The sequence below is a fragment of the Eubalaena glacialis genome, chromosome 16 (genome assembly GCF_028564815.1).
Source record: "Eubalaena glacialis isolate mEubGla1 chromosome 16, mEubGla1.1.hap2.+ XY, whole genome shotgun sequence".
In the NCBI taxonomy this organism is placed as follows: Eukaryota; Metazoa; Chordata; class Mammalia; order Artiodactyla; family Balaenidae; genus Eubalaena; species Eubalaena glacialis.
This window is the reverse complement of record NC_083731.1, coordinates 86,950,936-86,975,588: the sequence shown is the minus strand read 5'-3', so window position 1 is coordinate 86,975,588 and position 24,653 is coordinate 86,950,936. Positions and strand designations below refer to the sequence as shown.

Here is a 24,653-nt window from a genome sequence, read left to right as displayed (position 1 = left end):
GCTTTACTGATCATCATTCAGTCTATGGGGGCCGTGAGGGTGTTGATATGACACCGGTGCAGAGGCGGTGGGCTCCTGGTGGTCACGGCACTGGTGCCGAGGGGGTCGCAGCGGTGACTCTCTGGACGGGGACCTGGCAAAGCTGGGCCAGGCTGAGGGGAAAGGGAACTGGAGGTTGCAGAGAGAAGGGGGTAAAGGCTGACGGGGGCTGGGTTAAGGGGCCCATTCACTGTGTTTTAGGAAGCGAAGGGGCGGGGCATTGTGGAGGGGACGGTGTGACTTCCCAGTGCTTCGTGTGTGTCAGCCACACACTTGGGGATCTGTGTGTTCCTTCAGTTATTATTTCTCTGAGACCCAGGGGACAAGGCAAAGGGCAGATTAGATTAAAAGGTTTGCAAATTGTGCACACATAATCTGGAATCTTCTGGAGAAAAATTAAGAATATTGACGTGCCAACTTTGAAGAACCCGAAGAAAAAAGACATTTGATGAATTGCCCTAAAATCTGGTGCAGATTTATACTCCTTTGTTTCTAAATCCAAAATTGAAAAAGTTTTGAATTCCACGCTTTTTCCCCTAAATTTGGGGTGTGGACATTTGGTAGGGAAACCTAATGGAACTTCCGTGCGGCCACTTCTGTTCTTTATGAATCTCACTTGGTGGGAATAGCCGTGCATCTTGCTGCAGAAAATCAATGTGTTGTATCACAGGGTGTAGTGCCTGGGCCCCCCTGGGGAGGTAGTGGCATACGGTGTGTGCACATACTTCTGCGAGATGTGTAAAATTCTGGATTCGGAAGCATAACTGGCCCCAGTTTTCGGATGGACCCGTGTAGCTTGTGTCCTTTATTTGTATGTCTTGGAAGTTACTCTGTCATCAGCCACTGTGACAGCCACTCCCGCTGGAGGAAAAGGAGACGCTTCCACCAGAAGGGGGAGCTATGGTCCCACCAGACTGACGGGGAAGACAGTACTTGGTGGAAGGGGTCTGCAGGGGGATGGATGGATGGAGGGAGAGGGAGAGAGGGAGGAAACAGGAGGGGAGGGAGAGGAGGGGAGGGATTGGGGAGAGGCGTGTATAGAGAGGTTTATGATTGGGGAGCTGGCTGTTTTGAGATTTTTTGAGATTTTAATACTTTGCACTTCAGGTAAGAGCCTGTTTTTCTTCCTCTAGATGGGACAGGAGGAGACATTTGGAATCCTTAACGTCCTGGAGTTTTCTAGGTATGTTTCTCTTTTGTGCACTTGAAATAAACTCTCCCTCTCTATCTATCTATCTATCTATCTATCTATCTATCTATCTATCTACATATACACACAGTAAGTCCCCTACATACAAACTTCAAGTTGCGAACTTTCAAAGACACGAACGTGCATTCGCATGTCCAGTAAGTTAGTTCATGGGTCTGTAAGATTAAAAATGTTTTCTTTATTTTTTGTGTTCGTTTTTTATGTATTACTTGCGCGAAAAGTATTATAAACCTATTACAGTGTGGTACTGTATAGCCGATCGTGTTAGTCAGGTACCTAGGCTAACTTTGTCGGACTTACGAGCACGCTCTCTCAGAAGGGAACTCATTCGTATGGAGGGGACTGCCTGTATATATATAGATGGGCGAGAAATGAGTCAGTGACTGAGGGCGGGTCCCTTTGAAAGATGGGGAAGGAGGTGCCTGTGCATGTGCTTGGGGCTGCGGCTGGGGAGGGAGCCATCAAGGGACCTCAGCGCTAAATCGGGAGGTCCTCAGAATTCATCATTTCTTTCCACTTCAGTCAAAAGAAGATGCGATGAGATGCTTTTTTTTTTTTTTTAAATTAATTAATTAATTTTTGGCTGTGTTGGGTCTTCGTTTCTGTGCGAGGGCTTTCTCTAGTTGGCGGCAAGTGGGGGCCACTCTTCATCGCGGTGCGCGAGCCTCTCACTATCGCGGCCTCTCTTGTTGCGGAGCACAGGCTCCAGACACGCAGGCTCAGTAATTGTGGCTCACGGGCCTAGTTGCTCCGCGGCATGTGGGATCTTCCCAGACCAGGGCTCGAACCCGTGTCCCCTGCATTGACAGGCAGATTCTCAACCACTGCGCCACCAGGGAAGCCCCGATGAGATGCTTTTGAGTGAAGTGGGTTTATACTGAATCTTGCACTTTGCTACTTACTGGGCAGGTAACTGAACATCTTTGAGCTGTGAAATAAAAGTACGTGGACACAGTATTGTTAGGAGCAAATTAGACACAGAGTAAAGCGCTCAAGTTCTACATTTCTGTCTCTTCTTCTATGAAGATCTGTGCTAGTGAGTTTCCACGGCAGGGAAAGGAATAGGTTTATGCAAAAGAGTAGGAGATACACAATTAAAGTCTGACTTTGAGGACAAAGGTAGGGAAAACGGAGCTTGGCCGTTTGGGGGCCAGCCAGACCACCTTTTGGGTTGTTTGGTGTTTAATCACAGGATGTGGTCCTAAAAAACAGACCAATGACAGTTATCTTTCCTTTTTGTTTTTACCCTACAGCGACAGAAAAAGAATGTCTGTAATTGTGCGAACCCCTTCAGGACAGCTTCGACTCTATTGTAAAGGGGCTGTAAGTACTGGCTGAGGTCTGCACGTCAGGGACCCCTGCTGCTTCCCTAACTGCTGTTCTCAGCATCCTTGATGGTCGCCCAGGGTTGAAAGGCTCTTTCAGTCAGCCTGACGCTGACTTAGTAGTAAAAGCCCCCTGAAGATGATGGGGGTTCAAGCCAGCGTGGCAAAGAGGTCAGTGGAAAGCTTACTGTTCATCGGTAGTTGGTTTCAGAAACAGTAGCTGGCCGTGTCCTGCAGAATCCTTGGGAGTGTGAATTCTGATTCCTATTTTCTATCCTCATGTGGTGACTTTGGAAGATTTAGTCAGTTGTATCGACCTATGATCTTTTAAGGACTCTGATGTGTTTCTTTTTCTGTAGCAGCTATTCTCAATATTCGTGGTTTAGTTTTTATTCACTACAGAGGCTGGGTGGCAGGTTTGAGGTAGTGTCCATTTGTGGTCTATTATTACTGCCCCCTCCGGTCGTTTCCTACATCAGGCTTTTTGTCCTGTCTGCCTCCTGGTCATCGGACCTAAATCTTTAAGGAAAGATGCTACTGTTTATGAGCCTGACCTTCAAAACTACATCCTGTCAAACCGTGGTCTTATGTGTTGAGGGAAAGACTTATTAAGCTTATTTTCTGAGACTGTGTCGGGAAATATGAGGTTACACTAGGATCAGTGATTCGTTGGAAATCTTACTCGTCTTTACCAATTGTGGGAAGAAGTATTTGAGGAGAGTGATCAGAGCTTTTTAAAAAGTGAGTAATGTGTGTGAATTGTAAGGCATCCGATCTGGACTCACCAAGGTCCAGATTATATGGGATTAGATTGGGAAAGATTAGATAATTATGTTAGATTCTGTTCTCATATGATACTCTTTCTTACCTTTTTGGTTGTTTATTTGCCATTGTGTTCTGAGAACCACAGCAAGGCCAGAAGGGGTCATTGTCGGGTACAGAGGAAGGGGGGCAACCACAGACCAGGGTCAACAGGAAATGCTGCAGGGGTGCATTTAATTTTTTATAGGATTTAATTCTCCTCAAACCTGCCTCCCCCAAACCAAACTAAATTTCTTAGAATTGGTTGGGCCTAAAACTGCCATTTATCACATATTTGATGCAGGATCCGTAGCCTGCAGTCCTCCATGGCTGCTTGTGGGTCATGGAAATAGTCCCCAGGTGATGAACTGTCCACACCGCGTGTTCTCGGCTGAACCCGGTTCTGTGCAGGGTGGGTCGTGCCCTCCCTGGGTGGGAGCTCCTGCAGCATCAGGAAGGGAGAGTACACTTGAGCAATTTAGGGTGTGTGTTTTACGCTTCCCACTTCTGCAAAGGGTGTTAACAGAGTCTGGTGTGAGCTTTGCAAATCTAGGTGAACGTCGGCCCCGTCGTGTCCCTGATTATTCGTTCTCCTGACACCCAGGGTCCTCCCCGGCGTGTTTGTGCGGACACATACCCACCCCCAGTTTGTTTTCCAAAGCTCATGACTGAATCCAGCCAAGAACTGTGTTTCCCCTCGCCCACCCAGGTGTGCGCTGGGTCAACACCACGAAAACAGAGCTGGGCTTACAGTGCTAGAGCGTCAGCTGACCTAAGGTTTGCCAGTCACAGTGTTTCCCTATTTTACAGGATAATGTGATTTTTGAGAGGCTTTCTAAAGATTCAAAATACATGGAGGAAACACTCTGCCATCTGGAGTATTTTGCCACGGAAGGTGAGTGGAATTTGGAAATGTTATTTCTGCCCTTGGAGTTGTGCTTTCAGGGGGCACTCGGGTGAGCCTTCATGTTCACGTGTCATTTTTGTGCAGCACTTGGCTTGCTTCAAAGGTGGGTCGTTTTCTAGTGCCAACCCCGTCCCCACACTCTGCACCGGTGGCAGTGACGAGAGTCGTGGCTGGAGACCGACTGTGCTCTGTTACCTAAATGTCATCCGCTATCTCTTAACCAGAGGGACGAGGGTGAGGCAGGCCAGCCCACGATGCTACGCCGAATCGCCCTCCAGTTTTGCACTCCTTTCTCGGAAAACTCACCTTATTTCCCAGGCCCTCTCTCGTTTCCCTTATGACACTGGCTTACCCATGACTTCAGGCCAGAATAATCCACTGAACCCATGGAGAACAGGAAGGGAGTTCTCAGAAGGGCTTTAAACAACACTCACGTCAGGCTCCCCTGCACGTGGATGTGATGAGAGCTTGAGTGCCGGCTGCTGCCTCATTGCCTTCCTGAGCCCTGTGGCCGCATGTATCCACGTCTGTGCACACACAGGCACACGCATGCACACCAGGGAACACATGTGCACACATAGGAACACATATGCACACAAGGACACACATGCCCACCAGGGAACACACATATGCACACATAGGAACACATGCACACAGGGACACACACAGGGACACACATGCCCACCAGGGAACACACATGCACACATAGGAACACACACGCACACAGGGACACACACGCACCCACAAGCATGGCTGCTTGAAAGCCTGTGTCTTTCACTTGGTAGCACACGGGGCCTTTATTGCTGTCTTGAAACACACTTCCCGTCTTGCCTCCTGGCTGGTCCCTGCTCATGTGTGTGTGGGTCGAGCACGGCTTCTGTCCTTCTCTGCTGTGAGGAGTTCAGTCTCATGGCTTCTCCTGTTCTGTCAACATCTATAGAAGCGGTGGTTTATATTAAAATAAGGTTGCTTTTCAATTCTTTTTGAGTGTGTGCACGTTGACTTAGAGTGACCTATAAAGCGGATGGTCTCTCTTATTTTCTGCACACGCGGTGTCCCCTGGGGGTAAGGCACCCTGCTTGCCCGTCGCTAGGACCCTCACTGGGAGATGCCGGGACTGTTTTGCAGGCTTGCGGACCCTCTGTGTGGCTTACGCCGACCTCTCTGAGAGTGATTATGCGGAGTGGCTCAAAGTCTACCAAGAAGCCAGCACCATCTTGAAGGACAGAGCTCAGCGGCTGGAAGAGTGTTACGAGATCATTGAGAAGGTAACTGCACGTGGTAGATGCGTTACATTACATGCCCAGTGACACCTAATGAGCAAAAAAGTTTTGGTGCAGAAATCTTTTGGCTGTATAGTGATGTTCTCTGATCTTGTAAGCATCTTAACTCACCATTAGCTTTTTTTTTTTTTTTAGATTTATTTATTTATTTTTGGCTGTGTTGGGTCTTTGTTTCTGTGCGAGGGCTTTCTCTAGTTGCGGCGAGCGGGGGCCACTCTTTATCGCGGTGCGCGGGCCCCGCGCTATCGCGGCCTCTCTTGTTGCGGAGCACAGGCTCCAGACGCGCAGGCTCAGTAGTTGTGGCTCACGGGCCTAGTTGCTCCGCGGCATGTGGGATCTTCCCAGACCAGGGCTCGAACCCGTGTCCCCTGCATTGGCAGGCCGATTCTCAACCACTGCGCCACCAGGGAAGCCCACCATTAGCTTTTAATCGTTTCTTTGCTTTAAGAAACACTCAGTTTTTATGAGCTCTCAGAAAGGTCTAGCCACCCTCTGCTAAGTATTCATGTCTTAAGAAGTATCAGGTCAAAAACAGCATTGGCGACTTTCTGGGTTTGCCTAAGATGAGATTTAACGACCTTAGCTGGCCCTGTTGAGTTTGCTGAGCAGTCAGAACGCCTAGGCTGGCTGAACATCGTACCTACTAAATGTTTTCACACTTTCTGTTCTAATACTGTTTGAGCTTTGCCATTGCTGCTTCATGCTGCCTACGTGATTTTGTTATTTCAGTTTCTCCCAAGACATGAGGTAGCTTCCCACAGACTGAGTCCCTCGAATCTGGGAGCTGGATTTCAGCTTTTTCCGTTTCATGTCAGCAACCACTGGTCCATCCATCTTCCAGTTTCAGTAGCTTTGAAGTCATTGCTTGCTTGCTTTTCTCATTCCTTTATTTATTTTTTTAAAATTCCCCTTTGCTTTTTTTCCCTTGTTTGTCATTTTAATGGAATTTGGGTATGGATGGAAGTGAAATCAAATATTCATTTACCCTGCTTCCCTGGAAATTCCAAAATTACTTTGAGAATCATAAAGCAATTAAATAGGTGCGATGTCTGTGCGTCCCCAGGCCAGAGGTGGGCACTCGGGAGGTAGTTGGCCTTTTTGGTCACTGAATGATTTTTTCTCACGTGTTAACTGTACCACAGCCCTTGACTCATGAGTGGAGTGAGAGAGAAGCTCCAGTCCTGTTAGTGGCCCCAGGAGAACTCGCCCATGTGCTCTGCTGCCAGGTGGTTTCTATCCCAAGGTGCCCGTGTACCCAGAAGTAGATGGCATGTGCTGGCCCGTGTGTGTGGAGGGGTTCTAGCCCTGTGGATGGTTTTGAGATGCCACACATGTGACTGTCATTAATTATCTGCAGACAAAGGTTTAATGGGGAGGAAATAAGGTAATTGTCTCAGAACACTTTGACTGCCTTTCTTTTGTCAAGAGTTTCGTCATTCATGCTGCTCTTACGTGTGTCCCCATCTTTAATGGAAGCTGTTTTTTAATTTAGAATTTGCTGCTGCTTGGAGCCACAGCCATAGAAGATCGTCTTCAGGCAGGCGTGCCAGAAACCATAGCAACTCTGTTGAAGGCAGAAATTAAAATATGGGTGTTGACAGGCGACAAACAAGAAACTGCAATTAACATAGGTAATTCATTTAAAGAATAATTTCTCAGTGCTGATTTTTGTATTACGTTTTTGAACCGTCTTATAGAGGTGCCAAAGGGCTCCTCAGATGCATCGACAGAAGTGTTTTATAGAATTCTTCATTCACAAGACCGAGAAAAGTTTAAGATGCTCTTATGAGCATTATCTGCCCGTTATAAACAGTAAAACTATGACACCTTCCTGAAAAGTATTAAACATACTTACAGAGGCCAGAGAATTCAAGAGTTAACAAGAGTTTGATTTTCTTATTGCTTTCTTCACAAAAATTTAGTCTCAGAGACTAAGTATGTTTTCATTAAGTTTAAATATGCATTATTATTCTATATAGGTATAGCCATTATAATGGTTTTTTACCAATTTATAGGTTTTTCTAATAGGCTTGAACCTTTCCCTTCCCCATCTGGGTTGGCAGCCTCTGCCTGCTAAGCATCGCAGAAATGAAAATTGAAGAAAGGGAATTTAAGCCCAAATTACTTCATGAGTGTTAAAGCAGCATGTTTTTAGTTTGAAAAGGACTTGTGAAACTACTAATTAAAAAAAATATAATTAAAAAAAAAAAATTTATTATTTTATATTTATTTTTGGTTGCGTTGGGTCTTCGTTGCTGCGTGCGGGCTTTCTCTAGTTGCGGTGAGTGGGGGCTACTCTTCGTTGCGCTGCATGGGCTTCTCATTGCGGTGGCTTCTCTTGTTGCGGAGCATGGGCTCTAGGCACGCGGGCTTCAGTAGTGGCGGCACACAGGCTCAGTAATTGTGGCTCGTGGGCTCCAGAGCCACAGGCTCAGTAGTTGTGGCGCACGGGCTTAGTTGCTCTGGGGCGTGTGGGATCTTCCCGGACCAGGGCTCGAACCTGTGTCTCCTGCATTGGCAGTCGGATTCTTAACCACTGCGCCACCAGGGAAGTCCCAAAAAATCTAATTTTGATTGTTTGAATTGCTTTAAAATTATCTAAGACTTCTGTTACCCTGTGTCACAAGCTCTGGTGCATAGGTAATAAAATGAATAAGGGCTACATGACTTCTCATGTGTTGATGGGAATAGAGTCCATGTCACAGCTCACTGTAGGAAGAAACATGCAGAAAGAACATCTGAAGTTGAGTGACTGGTGTCCTATTCAGAGGAGTCTCCTTGGAACATGATCAACTGGTTCCAATGGAGCCCCTTTCCTTCAATCTTCTCTTTTGAGTCAGCCCAGATTCTCAGAACCTCAGTTATAGACAATGCCTACCGTCTGGGGTGGATTTCCTCTTTTTTTTTTTAATAGACAAAAAAGCCACTTAATCATTTCTTATCAAGACTGTAGTCCTTTTGGACTCCCACACAAGTGAGATTAAAGTCCCAAGAGACTGACATGTGATTCACAAACAGTCTCTGAAGGATTAGATGTAGATGTTGTACCTGTTGTTTCCTAAACACATATTTTTGGAGAAAAATGTGGTGATGTTTCTGTGTAGACCCGTCACTATTACTAGGTAATAAAAACCCATTGCTTACAGCCCTTTGGTGATGTCAGCAACATTTTTATAGATGAAGGATAATACGTTTGCTTTTGGTGGAATGTCTCTTTCTGTGTATATACATCAGCCCTTCAGGTATTTCCCATGTAAATTTGGTCTAAAACACCTGCTATTGATCCACGGCTCCTGTTCACAGAGGGCACAGAAAGCATGAGAACAGTGATGCTGCACCTGCCCCGCCCCTGTCCGCCTGTCCTTGTGTCACACCTGCATCTATCAGGGTCTAGCCAAGTTTAGGTAAACACAAGTGAAAGCAGAGTTCCCAAAATCAACCCAGAAAACACGAATGGCTTATTATTCCCGAAGGAAGGTGTTAGTCGTTGCTGGAGTGAGGCTTGTCTGAACCTCACAAGGTGATTGATACCTGTCCAGTTTTTTCCATTAACAGCTATATTATTTTGTGCTTTTTTCAAAGAAGGTGTAGCAGTGTTTGTAGTTTTGGTTTCAGAAGCACTCATATCCATTAGATATTTTTAAATTGACCTTTTAAAAAACATTCTAATCCTAATCGGAAAAGAAGAAGTAAAACCGTCACTGTTTGCAGATGACGTGATATTATACACAGAAAATCCTAAAGATTCTACCAGAAGACTACTAGAGCTAATCAGTGAATTTGGTAAAGTAGCAGGATACAAAATTAAAGCACAGGAATCTCTTGCATTCCTATACACTAACAATGAAAAATCTGAAGGAGAAATTAAGGAAACACTCCCATTTACCACTGCAACAAAAAGAATAAAATACCTAGGAATAAACCTACCTAAGGAGGTAAACGACCTGTATGCAGAAAACTATAAGACACTGATGAAAGAAATTAAAGACGATACAAACAGATGGAGAGATATACCACGTTCTTGGATTGGAAGAATCAACATTCTGAAAATGACTATACTACCCAAAGCAATCTACAGATTCAATGCAATACCTATCAAACTACCAATGGCATTTTTCACAGAACTACAACAAAAAATTTCACAATTTGTATGGAAACACAAAAGACCCCGAATAGCCAAAGCAATCTGCAGAAAGAAAAACGGAGCTGGAGGAATCAGGCTCCCTGACTTCAGACTATACTACAAAGCTACAGTAATCAGGACAGTATGGTACTGGCACAGAAACAGAAATATAGATCAATGGAACAGGATAGAAAACCCGGAGATAAACCCACGCACATATGGGCACCTTATCTTTGATAAAGGAGGCAAGAGTATACAGTGGAGAAAAGACAGCCTCTTCAATAAGTGGTGCTGGGAAAACTGGACAGCTTACATGTACAAGAATGAAATTAGAACACTCCCTAACACCATACACAAAAATAAACATGGATTAAAGACCTAAATGTAAGGCCAGACACTATAAAACTCTTAGAGGAAAACATAGGCAGAACACTCTATGACATAAATCACAGCAAGATCCTTTTTGACCCACCTCCTAGAGAAATGGAAATAAAAACAAAAACAAATGGGACCTAATGAAACTTAAAAGCTTTTGCACAGCAAAGGAAACCATACACAAGTCAAAAAGATAACCCTCAGAATGGGAGAAAATATTTGCAAACAAAGCAACTGACAAAGGATTAATCTCCAAAATATACAAGTAGCTCATGCAGCTCAATATCAAAAAAACAACCCAATCCAAAAATGGGCAGAAGACCTTAATAGGCATTTCTCCAAAGAAGATACATAGATTGGCAACAAACACATGAAAAGTTGCTCAACATCACTAATCATTAGAGAAATGCAAATCAAAACCACAATGAGGTATCACCTCACACCAGTCAGAATGGCCATCACCAAAAAATCTACAAGCAATAAATGCTGGAGAGGGTGTGGAGAAAAGGGAACCCTCTTGCACTGCTGGTGGGAATGTAAATTGATACAGCCACTATGGAGAACAGTATGGAGGTTCCTTAAAAAACTAAAAATAGAACTACCATATGACCCAGTAATCCTACTACTGGGTGTATACCCTGAGAAAACCATAATTCAAAAAGAGTCATGTACCACAGTGTTCATTGCAGCTCTATTTACAATAGCCAGGACATGGAAGCAACCTAAGTGTCCATCAACAGATGAATGGATAAAGAAGATGCAGCACATATATACAATGGAATATTACTCAGCCATTAAAATAAACAAAATTGAGTTATTTGTAGTGAGGTGGATGGACCTAGAGTCTGTCATACAGGGTGAAGTAAGTCAGAAAGAGAAAAACAAATACCGTATGCTAACACATATATATGGAATTTAAAAAAAAAATGGTTCTGAAGAACCTAGGGGCAGGACAGGAATAAAGACCGAGATGTAGAGAATGGACTTGAGAACATAGGGAGGGGGAAGGGGAAGCTGGGACGAAGTGAGAGAGTAACATTGACATATATACACTACCAAATGTAAAATAGATAGCTAGTGGAAAGCAGCCGCATAGCACAGGGAGATCAGCTCGGTGCTTTGTGTCCACCTAGAGGGGTGGGATAGGGAGGGTGGGAGGGAGATGCAAGAGGGAGGGGATATGGGGATATATGTATCCGTATAGCTGACACACTTTGTTATACTCCAGAAACAAACACACCATTGTAAAACAATTATACTCTAATAAAGATGTTAAAAAAATTCTATTCTTTATTTTATCTTATTTTTTAATTGAAGTATTGTTAATTTACAATATTGTGTTAGTGTCAGGTGTACAGCAAAGTGATTCAGTTATATGTACATATTTTTTCTTTTTCATATTCTTTTCCATTATGGTTTATTATAAGATTTTGACTATAGTTCCCTGTGCTATACAGTAGGACCTTGTTGTTTATTTTATACATAGCACTATATATATAGTGTGTATCTGCTAATCCCAAATTCCTAATTTATCCCTCCTCCCTTTCCCCTCTGGTGACCATAAGTTTGTTTTCTATGTCTGTGAGTCTGTTTCTGTTTTGTAAGTAAGTTCATTTGTGTCATATTTTAGATTCCACATATAAGCGATATCATTTGGTCTTTGTTTTCTCTGTCTGACTTATTTTACTTAGTAGGATAATCTCTAGGTCCATCCATGTTGCTGCAGATGGTATTGTTTCATTCTTTTTTATGGTTGAGTCATGTTCCATTGTGTATATATGTACCACTGAATTAGGGCGTCTGTTGAAGATGCAGTGTAGACATCTAGACATGGTGTTAGACTTGTCCACGTCAGACCACTGGTGACGGCTGTGAGCAGCCCGAGGTCGTGCTCCAGATCCAGGAGGATTGTAAGCCTGTGTTCTCGTCCCATATTCCTCATACCTTCTGTGATATGAACCATTATTGGTCTGTCTCCCACAATATGGATGGGATATTCTGTACATTTTAGTGCATTCTGTGTGCACATTAGGGTGCCCAGAAGGTATTTGGGAAGCAGATCAAGTGTCTAGTAGTTACACTTCTCCATGAAATAAGGAGAAGAGTGCGGAGTGCCGGGCACTGTGCTGGGAGTGCTTTCCCTACGCTGTCTTTGGTCTTCACGTGTCAACAGTCTTAGAGCGCCGGGGGACATTCAGAGTTTACAAGGTCATGCTGCACTTAATGACCAAGCTAGTTCATGCTGGGTCTCAGGGCCAATCACTCCTGGTGCAGGGCTCCTTTTAAACAGATTCATGAAGCTTTCACGAAAACCCTATCTGAAATTTGAGTTCGAAAACCCTGGGGAAGGGTACCAAATTTCATCCATTCTAAGACACCTTGTTTTCATATTTCACCACCTCCAGAGTTGGGCTGTCTATGATTGTTGACTCTTACAGTTTTAACTGGCAACATTTCCCTTTAGAGGTGTTTGGTGCTGTTGGCTGTCTTTAGTATTTGCTCGTTCTCTCTCTCATTTATCTATCATCTGTCCGTCCATCTATCCTCCCATCCATCTATTCTCCATCCATCCATCACCTGTCCTCCCTCCATCCATCACTTATCCTCCCATCCATCACCTAACCTCCCATCCATCCATCTATCCTCCCATCCATCCATCTATCCTTCCATCCATCTATCCATCCATCCGTCTATCCTCCCATCCATCCATCTATCCTCCCATCCATCCATCTGTCCTCCCATCCATCCATCTGTCCTCCCATCCATGCATCTATCCACCCATCCATGCATCTATCCATCTATCCATCCATCCATCATCTATCACAGTTTGAGAATTTAAAGTGTAACTTTTAGTTCATACCTTGAAAATAAATACTTAGTCAAATTAGGTTCCAGGATATTTGTGTCTGTTATGGGCCTATGAGTGTTAGGTAGATGCAGTCATCCTGCGTGTGGCTTTGAGGTCCTTTGGAACTGACACGATGCCAGGACCCTGTTGCGCCGTGCTTGGATTTATGCTAACTAGCTGTGTTTCCAGGAGTTGGAAGTTTTCTTTTTTAGCTTAAAAATTTGGCATCAGCGAGTCTAAAGTGAAATTTCAGCTGTATAGCCTTTGTGAATCATGTAGTCGTCACTTCCTTACTATGACTGGATAAAGCATCTATTACATAGGTAGAAAATAGATGTGAAGTTTTCAGAGTCTGTAAGTTTTTTTCTCACGGAGATAGGATGAGTGAGAACAAAATCCTAGTGCGTGTTCCATTTTAAAGTCATCGCATTGGGAATCGCTTTCACTGTGAACCATGTGAGTTGGAATTTGGCCGCCCCTCCCCCATGTTTTGTTACCCATTATTTGATACCTTAAAGTCACTTCTATAGTCTTAGAAGTTTAATTTCTGACAGTGAGTAAATGTGGACTTGCCCGCCCTATTCTTGCCCATTGGCAGGGAGACAAGTCCGGTTCTCAGGTGGGGCTGGGGGAACACGGCCACAGCCCCAGTAATGTTCACAGAAAAGTCAGGTGTGTGATTTCTTGATTGCCTGCAGCTCTGTTGTTGCCAGATGCTCCCCTATAGGCTTGGGGCACTTATGTTCCCTTATTGGGGCCTGAGTTAATTATGAGACAAACTCAGGAATAAAATAGATGAGAAAATACCAGTTGTGCAGTGTACGTGCTGAGCATGGCTGGCGTTAGTAATAGTTACTCATTAAATGTTAGCACAGCATTTGCCATATTACTGCTAAGTCCTTTAGGTAAGTTTACTATTCCCTTTGAGATAGGCATTATCCCCTTTTAAAGATAGAACTGAGGCACAGAGATACCAAGTAACTTAGCCTGGGCCACACAGGTGTGAGTGCTGAGAATCTGAGCATGTGACCATGACACGTGATAATTCAGTTCTCAGAAGGAAAGATAGGCGTCAAAAAGATCAGGGAAGGCTTTGTAGATGAGATAGGTTTAAATCTTGAACCTCAAGAATTTGTTTAAGACAAATACATAAGGAATGAGAATAGCATGAGTCAGGATGGCCGGGTTTGGGGGAAGATCACGAGGTAAGGCTGAGGCAGCATGTTCCTACCTGTGATGGAGCCTTTCTGAGAAGCATCTGAGGGTCTGGAGGGAAGGGTGCCCAGGTGTGGTTCTGCGGATGAGTCCTTGATGTCCTGGTTCTCAGATGGGGAGGGATTCTGCTCTGAGCATCCTAGATTGAGTCCGGAGCAGATGAAGAGTTCCATTCCTGACGTCTGGCAGTGTGTTTCATACACTAACTCTCAAATATTGAGTGACCAGATTCTCCCTGAAATTATTTACAACCAACAACACACTTGTTGAGGGTTTGGAACCAAGTTGAATCCCGCTGAGGGGTAATTTGATGGATCCTAGGTATATGGTTAGTAGGAATCAGTTGTTGCTAACCCTTCCAAAAGTGTCTCCGAAGAAATCTAGGTTGGGATATCTTCGACAATATATGCTTACCTCAGAAAAAAGACGCTGATTGCGAGTTCCAAGAGAGGTTTGGTTTGGTCCTATTTTCTAGTGTGAATGATGATTTTATTTTCTTAAAATCAAGTCCTGCTCTAAGTACCATAGACGCTGTAATATTTTAATTTCTTTGCGTGTTGATTATACTCAGGTAGTAGAAAGACTATAAACACTTTTGTGGTGTGCTGTTAACTTCAGCCGTAGTAAAACGTGAAATCCCAGAGGTTCCCTTCTGAGTCATTTTATGGTTGTCTTGTTAGATTGTGAGATTAAAGAAATAGACCTCAATTTACAAGTGTGGATTGACATTTCGTAGCTGGCTGTTCTCCAAGAGCTGATCTCATTTTATCCAAAAACATTAGAAATCAAGCACACCAAACTTGGATTGACATAATTTAATTTGCCATGTTAGCTAAGTCACATTTAACTGCGTTAAACTTCTATGGTCTGTCTAGAGCAAGTGTTCTGTGTGATAATTAAGCAAAATCTTGCTTCGTTTTCCAAACTAAAAAAAAAAAGGAACCTGTTTCTTCTCAGAAACCTTGAGTTTTGTGTATTTAAATTCATGAAAGTGTCAGTGGTTTTATTTGTTACCCTCTCCCTTGCAATGGCTAGAAAAATACTTTGAGTTTTTCCATAATATCTTTATGCAGCTTCAGTTGTCAAGTGGCATTTTACTTAAATTGCAAAATATAAAATCAAGCGGGAAGCGATGGCTTAAACATTTCAGCTTGCTTCTGCAATCGTTGTTCATATCGAAAACTACCAGCAAATCCTTTTGTGTGAGTTATACTAAATTTGTTACAGTCTCTATTGCGTGAAGTTGCTGGAAGTTTCTGGGGCAAGGGAAGAAAAATGATTAAAGTTCCAATATCCCTGTTTGCAAATGAAAATAAAATATTGACCTCCCTTCTGCACTTAATCTAAGAATTTATAGAAAGGAAGAATATATTTGTAAGATTTTATTGGGAAACAAAGTTCAGTTATTTCCATCCTGCTGTGCAGAATTTTCAATGGCATTCTGGGAAACTCTCATTTCTACTCATCACTATTGTTAAAATACAGACTTGAACAAGTTTGAAAATGTGTGGAAAATTGTGCTGTGTTTCCTCCCTTTATTTTTCCTCGTAGAGGTTGAACAGGTATTTGCCCATGTGGTCCTGTGATTTTAAACTATTCAGTTGTTTTCACTTTTCGAATGATACGTGAGGTTTTAACCAGCAAAATTATCTCATTCCCTTCAGATAACTGTCGTTAACTGCCTGGAATAGATCGTCAAGGTATTGCTTTAAGAAAATGACAGTTAGATGCAAAGTCATAATTTTGTGCTTTAGAATTTGTGTTCTGAGGTGGTTTATAAAATAGTCCTCTCAAATGACACTCATTAGTGAAGGATATACTTCATACATTCCAAAATAAACAAACATATTTATTTTCTACCCTCCAAAAATACCCCAAGGTTTTTCTCATCTTAATTGTTGTCTGTCTTGAGTTCTGTTTTGTGCCTGTTAGTAGGGTTTCTTGAGGATGAAAGAGGGCCTTCTGGGTAGAATTGATCACATGAACGCAGCAGTTCTGTGACTCGTCCACTAGTTAAATGCTTGTCTCCTTTTCTAGTTAAATATAGCATCTGTGGGAAGGGGTATTTTGGCTCTTCTGCGGAGGAGAACCCAGACTCCTGTTGCCTAAGCATTGGTTAAGGCCCTTCCTTGAGATGGTCACCCGCGTCCTTGTTCTGAAGGTTGACGTTCTTTATGCTGATGACTTGTTCCCTGTTTCTGTGATCATTGGTCCATGATCATTGTAAAGACCACTTCTCTAGGTGGAAGGACAGTTTTCTTGACTTTTCTCAATGAGATAAATTAAGATGGAGGTTGGTGAAAAGCACATGTTGATGGCAGCTCTCTTGAGGGGCACCAAGATGGTGGAGGGTGATTTGAAAGAGAGCCCAGGGCCCCGACAGACACCCCTGGACTTGGGGTTGGCTGGGGCCGCCTCCTCCTTCTCCCCAGAGTGTGGGGAGAAGGGGAAGAGTCCGGAGAGGCTCTTACCTTGGTCGTTGTGTCACCAAGCATCTCCAGCTGTCACGCGTGTACTGCAAAGTCTGAGTAGGAAAGATCTTCATAGAAAATACGTTTGCCTTCCGGGAGGAAAAGTGGAAAAGAGTATCTTGCTTAAATTAACCTACAGAGATACCCTTGTCTAAAAATGTAATGGGAATTGTTAAGAATTAGCATTGGGTTACTCTTGACTCAGATTTAATTCTTGAAATGGGGGTTACTTTGAGCTTTCGCAGGAAAAGTGACTCTCTGTGTATCATAGGCTTCCTTAGAAGCCTGCTGTGAGAATTACCTGCCTTTTTAAAAAGCAAGTGAGGGACCTTGATATCACAGTAGGCACGTTTATGCTGGTTGAGGAGCACCGTTGATTCCATTTGTCTTCCTAAAGCGTTTGCTGTTATTTTAGAGAACCCAAAGCTCATCCTAATACAAGGATAACAAGGATAAGGAAAATCCACAGAAAATTGATGAGTATTTATTTCAGCCATTAGTTATGAAGACCCTCCCGAGCAGTGCTACCAGAGCTGTCTGCAAAACTCAGAATCCGTGTAAACTTTTCCTCTCCACACTCTTGCTCAATTCCTCTGTGTGAGCCCATAGGCTAAACGTGGTGATAAGGAAGGTATCGGAAGGGAGGCTGAATTCAGGGGACCTTGAACGTGGTGAGTTCCTGGCGGGGATGGTAAATTCACGTATGTTGCTCCTTCTTTTATTCTAGGCTATTCCTGCAGGTTGGTGTCACAGAACATGGCCCTTATCCTACTGAAGGAGGATTCTTTGGACGTAAGTAGCTTTTAAAAAGTTGTATTTGATATAACTGTGTTAAACCCTTTGTTTCTGCTATGACTAATAATCAGGATTTAATTTTTTTTTTTTACTAAAAAAACAATTATAAAACTACTCAGTGAGTTTTCTGTTTTTATTTATGAACGGATGTCATAAAGTCATTTCTTTAAACATCAAAATGGTAAGCTCTACCTCTGGTACCAGATATAGGAACTTATGTATGTTTTTAGGTGATGGTCGTCATTGAAATTCACTTTCTCTTCAGATACAGCTACAGTTTCTGTCATATTAGAGGAGGGAGAGAAGCTTTTTGTGAGAAACACACATATATAAAAAAGTCTTTCTGGCTAGCTGCATGGTTGAAAGCATACTCTCCCAGTACTGATAAAATGGACATTAAGAATTTGCAAGGTCTGGAGAATAATATACATCCGTGTTAGAGTTATAGTTTGGAAAACGTATGATATTGATGGTTGCAATATTTGTAAACTTTATTTGCTTATCATTCTGTGATTCTAAGAATGTTCCTCACTTTGGCAAATCCTAAGAATCCTAAGTAGATGACTTTATATTCTTGATTAAGGGGTACCATGGATGTTAAGAAATGCATTAAGAAGTACAATAAATATTCCAAATTGCTACAAAAAATAGTAAGCCCAGAAAACTGCTTTGTGATAACACATTATTTTATTCACCTAGAATGGTGCATTTAAAATGGGGTAGTTTTAATCTGGTTCGACTTCCTGTTGGGATTTCCATTCAGGGGTGATGTTCAACTCATGTTGGTTGCTAAGGAGACTTGCAGGAGTTTCTTTGTAGTACAAACACTAAAGATGATATTCAAGTGTCAGGAGTGGATGACGTTTACGTGGTAATAGGATACACAGGGGCTTAGTTCCCCAACATCCTAGTGCCACCAGCTCACGGAGAATGGTACAGATATGTACCCACCCTGTCATGGCCTAAAGCTGCTGCTGAGACCCTGGTTGGGAGCTGATTTGAGAGTCACCAGTGACCTGCTTGGTGGCTTGACGTGAAGATAGGAGCGCAACAGTGAGATCCCACCTGTAGGTCATTTAACAAGCGCTTGTTCCTGGCAGGCACCCATGGCCACACTTGCACTCAGTGCCTTCTATTTAAGTGCCAGTGCTCAGAGAAGATGACAGGGTTAGTTACACTTGTAAAGGGAGGCTCTGATGACGAAGCGAACAGGACAGGGACCAAGGAAGTGAACCACGAATCAGAAGCGCTGGGCCTGGCTTCATTACCTCATCTCCTGTGTAAGTCTGAGGGAATTAAGGGGGTCACCTCAAAGACCATCCATTACCTGGCATCCACCCCCTTCAGTTGACCTGTACGTATGTCCAGGCTAGGACCCCAAATGCTTGTAAATGCTCAGGATTTATCCCTGTTTTGAGTGTTTCAGCTGTTACCAAAATAACATCTAAGCTCTGTAATACAGAGATCAGTGGTCTTGGAAACAAGGCAGGTGAGGAAGTGCACCCCAGGGGGGCACTGGATGATATGTTGAGATACCAGAAGAAAATGTCATTTTCTTTTTTCCTCCTGGTTTTTTTGTTTTTTGTTTTTTTTGGTTAAAGTACTGTGAAATCACAGTATTGCTGATAGCACATGGATTGGCTCTGGCACACCCAATCCTGTTTCTGGTGTGCTAACCAGGGATGGGTCTGGGAGGAAGGGGAGGAGGAGGGAGGCGTGGGGTCCCACAAATAAGAAGGGGTGACGCTGGGACCCTCACTCTTCTATTTGCTTGAAACTCATTGTGAAATCTTGCCATTTGTGTTACTGGTTAAATGGGTTTATGGACTATATTTAGTTTTGGTTAAACTGGCTCTTACAAGGTGCTGGCTTGAAAGGATTTCTGTTAAAAAAAAAAAAAAAGGTATTGAGATTACAGTAGTGTAAGCAGAAGCTGCAACGGCGTGGCCTTGCTGGACACGTGCGCTGCTAGCTCACGTTTTCTTCGGCTGCTTGATGAATTAAAACAGTGATCAGATCTGACAAGCTAAACAAATTTCAGTTTTATCCCCAAGGCTACTATCATTAATCATGATTCTTGCCCTAAATGTATAATGGTATCTTGAAACATAAGCTGTCGCAAAAGGAAGCTATGAATTAGTGAGACTTTAAAAACTAAGAATACCAAGTATGAGAATAAAAATCTACAATTTTATCAGCAGTTCATAAAAAAACATGTAATATTCAAATCAGTTACCCTCTCAAATTTCACAGCACCTACTGCTGGCTATTTTTTTTTTTTTGGCTGCGTTGGGTCTTCGTTGCTGCGCGCGGGCTTTCTCTAGTTGTGGCGAGCGGGGGCTACTCTTCATTGCGGTGCGCGGGCTTCTCATTGTGGTGGCTTCTCTTGTTGCGGAGCATGGGCTCTAGATGCATGGGCTTCAGTAGTTGCAGCGCGTGGGCTAGGGTTCGCAGGCTTCAGGAGTTGTGGCACACAGGCTCAGTAGTTGTGGCTCGTGGGCTCTAGTGCGCAGGCTCAGTAGTTGTGGCGCACGGGCTTAGTTGCTCCGTGGCACGTGGGATCTTCCCGGACCAGGGCTAGAACCCGTGTCCCCTACATTGGCAGATGGATTCTTAACCACTATGCCACCAGGGAAGTCCCACTGCTGGCTACTGAATGCTAGACATCTTTTGATATTTGTTAGTAAAAGACAAAAAGGGCCAAGCCATTTGGGGACCATTTGTTTTTTGTGCTGCAATAATTAAAATGAATATGGATGGAGACATAGAAAATTTTGCCAGTAATTTCTAAGAAACAAATGATTGAACTAACTATGAAATTTATTTGGAGGAAAGTGCAGTTGTTTTTAACGTGTTAACCTATAGAATACACAAAAAACTAGTTCTGATGAGCCATTAAAAGAAAGATGAATTGGTAAGGATATATTTGAGCAGAATAGTCATTCTTTAACCCAAAGTTTTATGAAATAAGTACATGTAATCAGTGATGGAATGAAAATGTAATCATGTAAAATTCATTAGTGGCTTGTATGGCAGAGACTACACTTCCCAGCATCCCTGGGTCTGGGTGCGGCCGTGAGATTTAATTCTCACTGGTGGAAATGTGACCAGAAGGCAGAGCCTTGCAGGGAGCCCACTGGCAAATCAGGAATGAGGTTTGTAGAATTTCCAGTCCTGTATCACAAGCTGAGTATGGAAGGGTAGGTTTGAGGCTGAGAGATGTTAATTCAGTAACTGGTACAGAAACTAATTTTAAATATAGAGGAAGTTAAAACAGGAAATTAGGTGCTTGCAAAATTATTGGATAATCCTGAAGGAGCAAAAGTCAGCAAGGTAGGCTTCAAGTTCATACGTCTGTGGCTCTGTTCCCAAGGTCAGGACTCTGTTCTGCTTCCCCAGGGGACTTGAGGAAATCACAGCTGATGGTCCAGCTGCCTTGCACCTGTGAACCTGGGACTGGGTGAGAGAATGTGGAAAACTTCCCCTGTATGAAAAGGAATTCCTCTGTCTTTGCGATCTTAAGCAAGTGTATCTTGTTGCTGGAATTCATCCAGAATCCTGCTGATAAGGGAGTCTGGGAAATGTGGTTTTTAGCTTTCCAGTCTCTGTGATATATAAAAAAAAAAAAAAAGAAGAAGAAGAGGAGGATGAAAATAGATGCTGAGAGTCAATCAGTAAACAGTATCTAGCACCGACTCATTTATAAGCAAGAAGTGGGCATCAGGAGGATACAGAAAGCTATAGGATCTCATGGATACGGTTGATGTTTTACAAGTTACACCTTTAACCTACGCTAGGTTCTTTACGGTGCTTTGTAATGACATGCAGGGTGACCATGGACATCTTGTGGACCTCAGAAGTTTACTGTTTTATTTCCATTGTGGTTGTCCTCATGACAAAGAACCTGACAGTCATCAGGCTTTAAAGTGATGCAGGATTGCATAATGGTTAAGGGAGCCCACTCTGGGTTGCCTGGCTGGGTTCACATCCCACTTTCTGTAGGTGGAAAAGTCTTTGACCCATAATAAATTCTTAAGTCACAGCCACTATTTCTCTTCTGTGTTCTTTATGTCTGTGAGTCTCTATATAGATAGAGAAATATAGAGAGATAGATAGATAGATAGAGATAGATATACATATATATATACATATATATATGTATATATATATGTATATCTGAATCACTTTATCTATGTTTTTCAGATTACTTTCCATTATGGGTTATAACAAGACACTGAATGTAGTTCCCTGTGCTATACAGTAAATCCTAAAAGTCCAGTTTCCTAATTTGATCTTTTCTGACAGGTGGCTCTATGTTCAGTTACTTAAAATATGTTTAAAATACCTAAATACAGGCACATATTCATACCCACAGGCACAGTGCCATTATTTGTTGCTACAAGAGGTGATGTTTATGTGCGCTATGCTGAGGACTTTTTTGGTGTGGCGAGAACACTTTGAAAAGGTACGTTTAGAAATGCTTGTGTTAGGTGACTTTGGTTGCAGCACATGTGTGTCCCATATCTTAGGCAGTGAACTAAACTGCCTCTCCAGTAACAAATGCTCACATCTGTTGAGTGTGCTTATTCATGAGTGCCAGGCCCTTTCTGGGAATTAGTTCTCTTCATCCTCCTAGTAACTCTTGAAAAAAGAAAATTTCACTGCCTTTAAGTCTCGTACTAAAATATTTGATTGAAAGTTTCTCTCTATTTTTCCTAGCAGCTTGATAATAAATTCCTGAGAATATTTACCTACTTGGTAAGATCACCTTATAACTATATTTGTTCTTCAACATCTTTTTGTGAAGGTAGTAACATTGTGGTATACTAGAAATGTCCCTTGAGCAATTTTTTCCTGATAATTTTAGGCATGTTCAATTAATAATTCCTTTAATCCCTTGAAAGTACTTACATTTATTTATTTATTTATATTTTAAAAATTTATTTTATTGAAGTATAGTTGATTTACAATGTTGTTAATTTCTGCTGTACAGCAAAGTGATTCAGTTAACATATATATATTCTAAATTTTTTAAAAAATAAATAAATTTATTTATTTATTTATGGCTGCGTTGGGTCTTTGTTGCTGTGCGCGGGCTTCTGATTGCAGTGGCTTCTCTTGTTGTGGAACATGGGCTCTAGGCACGCAGGCTTCAGTAGTTGTGGCACATGGGCTCAGTAGTTGTGGCGTGCGGGCTCTAGAGTGCAGGCTCAGTAGTTGTGGCACACGGGCTTAGTTGCTCCACAGCATGTGAGATCTTCCTGGACCAGGGCTTGAACCCGTGTCCCCTGCATTGGCAGGCAGATTCTTAACCACTGTGCCACCAGGGAAGTCCCTACATATACATTCTTTTTCATATTCTTTTCCATTATGGTTTATCACAGGACGTTAAATAGAGTTCCCCACGCTCTACAGTAGGACCTTGTTGTTGATCCATTCTCTGTATAATAGTTTGCATTTGCTAATCCCAGAATTCCAATCCATCCCTCCCGACCCACCCCGTTGGCAACCATAAGTCTGTTCTCTATGTCTGTGAGTCTGCTTCTGTTTTGTAGATAAGTTCCTTTGTGTCATATGTTAGATTTCACATATAAGTGATGTCATATGATGCTTGTCTTTCTCTGTCTGACTTACTTCACTTAATATGATAATCTCTAGGTCCGTCCATGTTGCTGCAAATGGCATTATTTCATTCTTTTTTTATGGCTGAGTAATATTCCACTGTATATATGTACCACATCTTCTTTATCCGTTCATCTGTCAACGGACATTTGGGTTGCTTCCATGTCTTGGCTATTGTAAGTAGTTGAAAGTACTTACATTTAAAGGGCAGAGAGACTATTTAAAAAAATTCTTTTGGTTATGTGTTAGTAGTAAGTGCTGTTGAGGAATATAAAACAGGATGGGGAGGCATGAAAAGCAAGGAGGGCAGAGGTTACCCTGTTTTATGTTTGATGGTTGGGGGAATTCTCTCTAATAAGATGGCATCTGAGCAGACTTGGAGGAAGGGAGCGTACTGTGGGGTTACCTGGATAGGAGTGCATACCCCACTCCACCTGGGATGGTTTCAGTTTACACCTGTTGTCTTGGCATAATTTTAAGAATGCCTCTTCTGACTCCCCAAAGTAACCTGGTTTGGATGGCAAATAATACCATCAGCCTACAGGGGAACAGTGTCCCAGGATGACGGTTCAGCAAGGGCGCCAAGGCTGATGCTGTATTTGAGCATCATGTATGGTGGGTCAGGGCGTCAGAGAAATGTCAGGGACTTCACCCCATAGCTTTGTACGTCATTGTTAAGACTTGGCTTTTGTGCTGAGTGAGATGGGTGGTCATTGGTGGAGTCTGAGCGAAGAGAGACATGATCTCATTGACCTTTTAAAAGGGTATCTCGCTGTTGGGATAGGTGTGGATTAAAGGGATATGAGGCAGAAGCCGAGACCCCGGTAGCCAGCCGTGGCAGGAATCCAGGTAGCAGATGATGGGGAAGGTTGGATCAGAGTGTTGGCAGGATCGGTGGTGGGAGGTGGTGAGATTCTGGATGGATAGTGTTTTCTCTGTAGAGCTGATGGGATTTGCTAAGACAGTGAATGCAGCTATAAGAAGGATAAGACTCCAAGGGTTAGGATCTGAGCAACGGGAAAGATAGAGTTGCCATTTCTGAGATGAGGAAGACGGTAGGAGGATCACGTGTTGGGGGAATCAGGGCTCTTTTTGGACGTTTTAGGGTTGAGATGGTAGTTACACATCCCCAGGCAGTTGAATAGATAAATCTGGGAGTTTAAGGTAGAGGTCTGGGATGGAGAGATTCTTGGGAGTAGTCAGTGTACCATTTTTAACGCTTTGAGACTTGATAACCCGCCCCCCAGGATTGATCAGAGAGAGTGAAGTGGTTAAGAATTAAGCTCTGGGTGTACTTCAGTGTTTAAAAGGTTGGGAGAAGAGAGCCAGCAAAGGAGACAAGAAGATGTGTCCATTGAGGTAGGTAGAGAAAGGGGAGAGGTTGGTCTCCTGGAAACTAAATGGAAGGAAGTCTTTCAAGGAGGAGGGACCGCGTAGCTGGACTACATGATGCTTTATGGGTCCAGTGAGATGAGTTCTGAGAATTTGTTATTGGTTTTAGCGATGAGGAGGTCGTTGGGACCTTTCAAGAGCTGTTTGGGGGACAATGTGGAGATGAATGCCGGATCAGAGTAGACTGAAAGGATTGGGTGGAGAGAAAAAAGGTGTAGAGATTTCTGTGAGCTTTGCTGAAGCTTTT

At 43.0% G+C, this 24,653-nt stretch overlaps 1 protein-coding gene across 1 annotated transcript in view; it reads left to right on the top strand.

The window, feature by feature from the left end:
• Window positions 1-24,653, top strand: part of LOC133076429 (phospholipid-transporting ATPase IB) — a 457,024-nt gene that overhangs the window by 64,830 nt on the left and 367,541 nt on the right. The window contains exons 18-23 of the mRNA XM_061170962.1: window positions 1,173-1,222; window positions 2,503-2,572; window positions 4,186-4,270; window positions 5,411-5,550; window positions 7,058-7,196; window positions 17,325-17,389. Of these exons, the coding sequence (XP_061026945.1) occupies window positions 1,173-1,222; window positions 2,503-2,572; window positions 4,186-4,270; window positions 5,411-5,550; window positions 7,058-7,196; window positions 17,325-17,389 (549 nt within the window). The remainder of the gene's footprint in view (window positions 1-1,172; window positions 1,223-2,502; window positions 2,573-4,185; window positions 4,271-5,410; window positions 5,551-7,057; window positions 7,197-17,324; window positions 17,390-24,653) is intronic.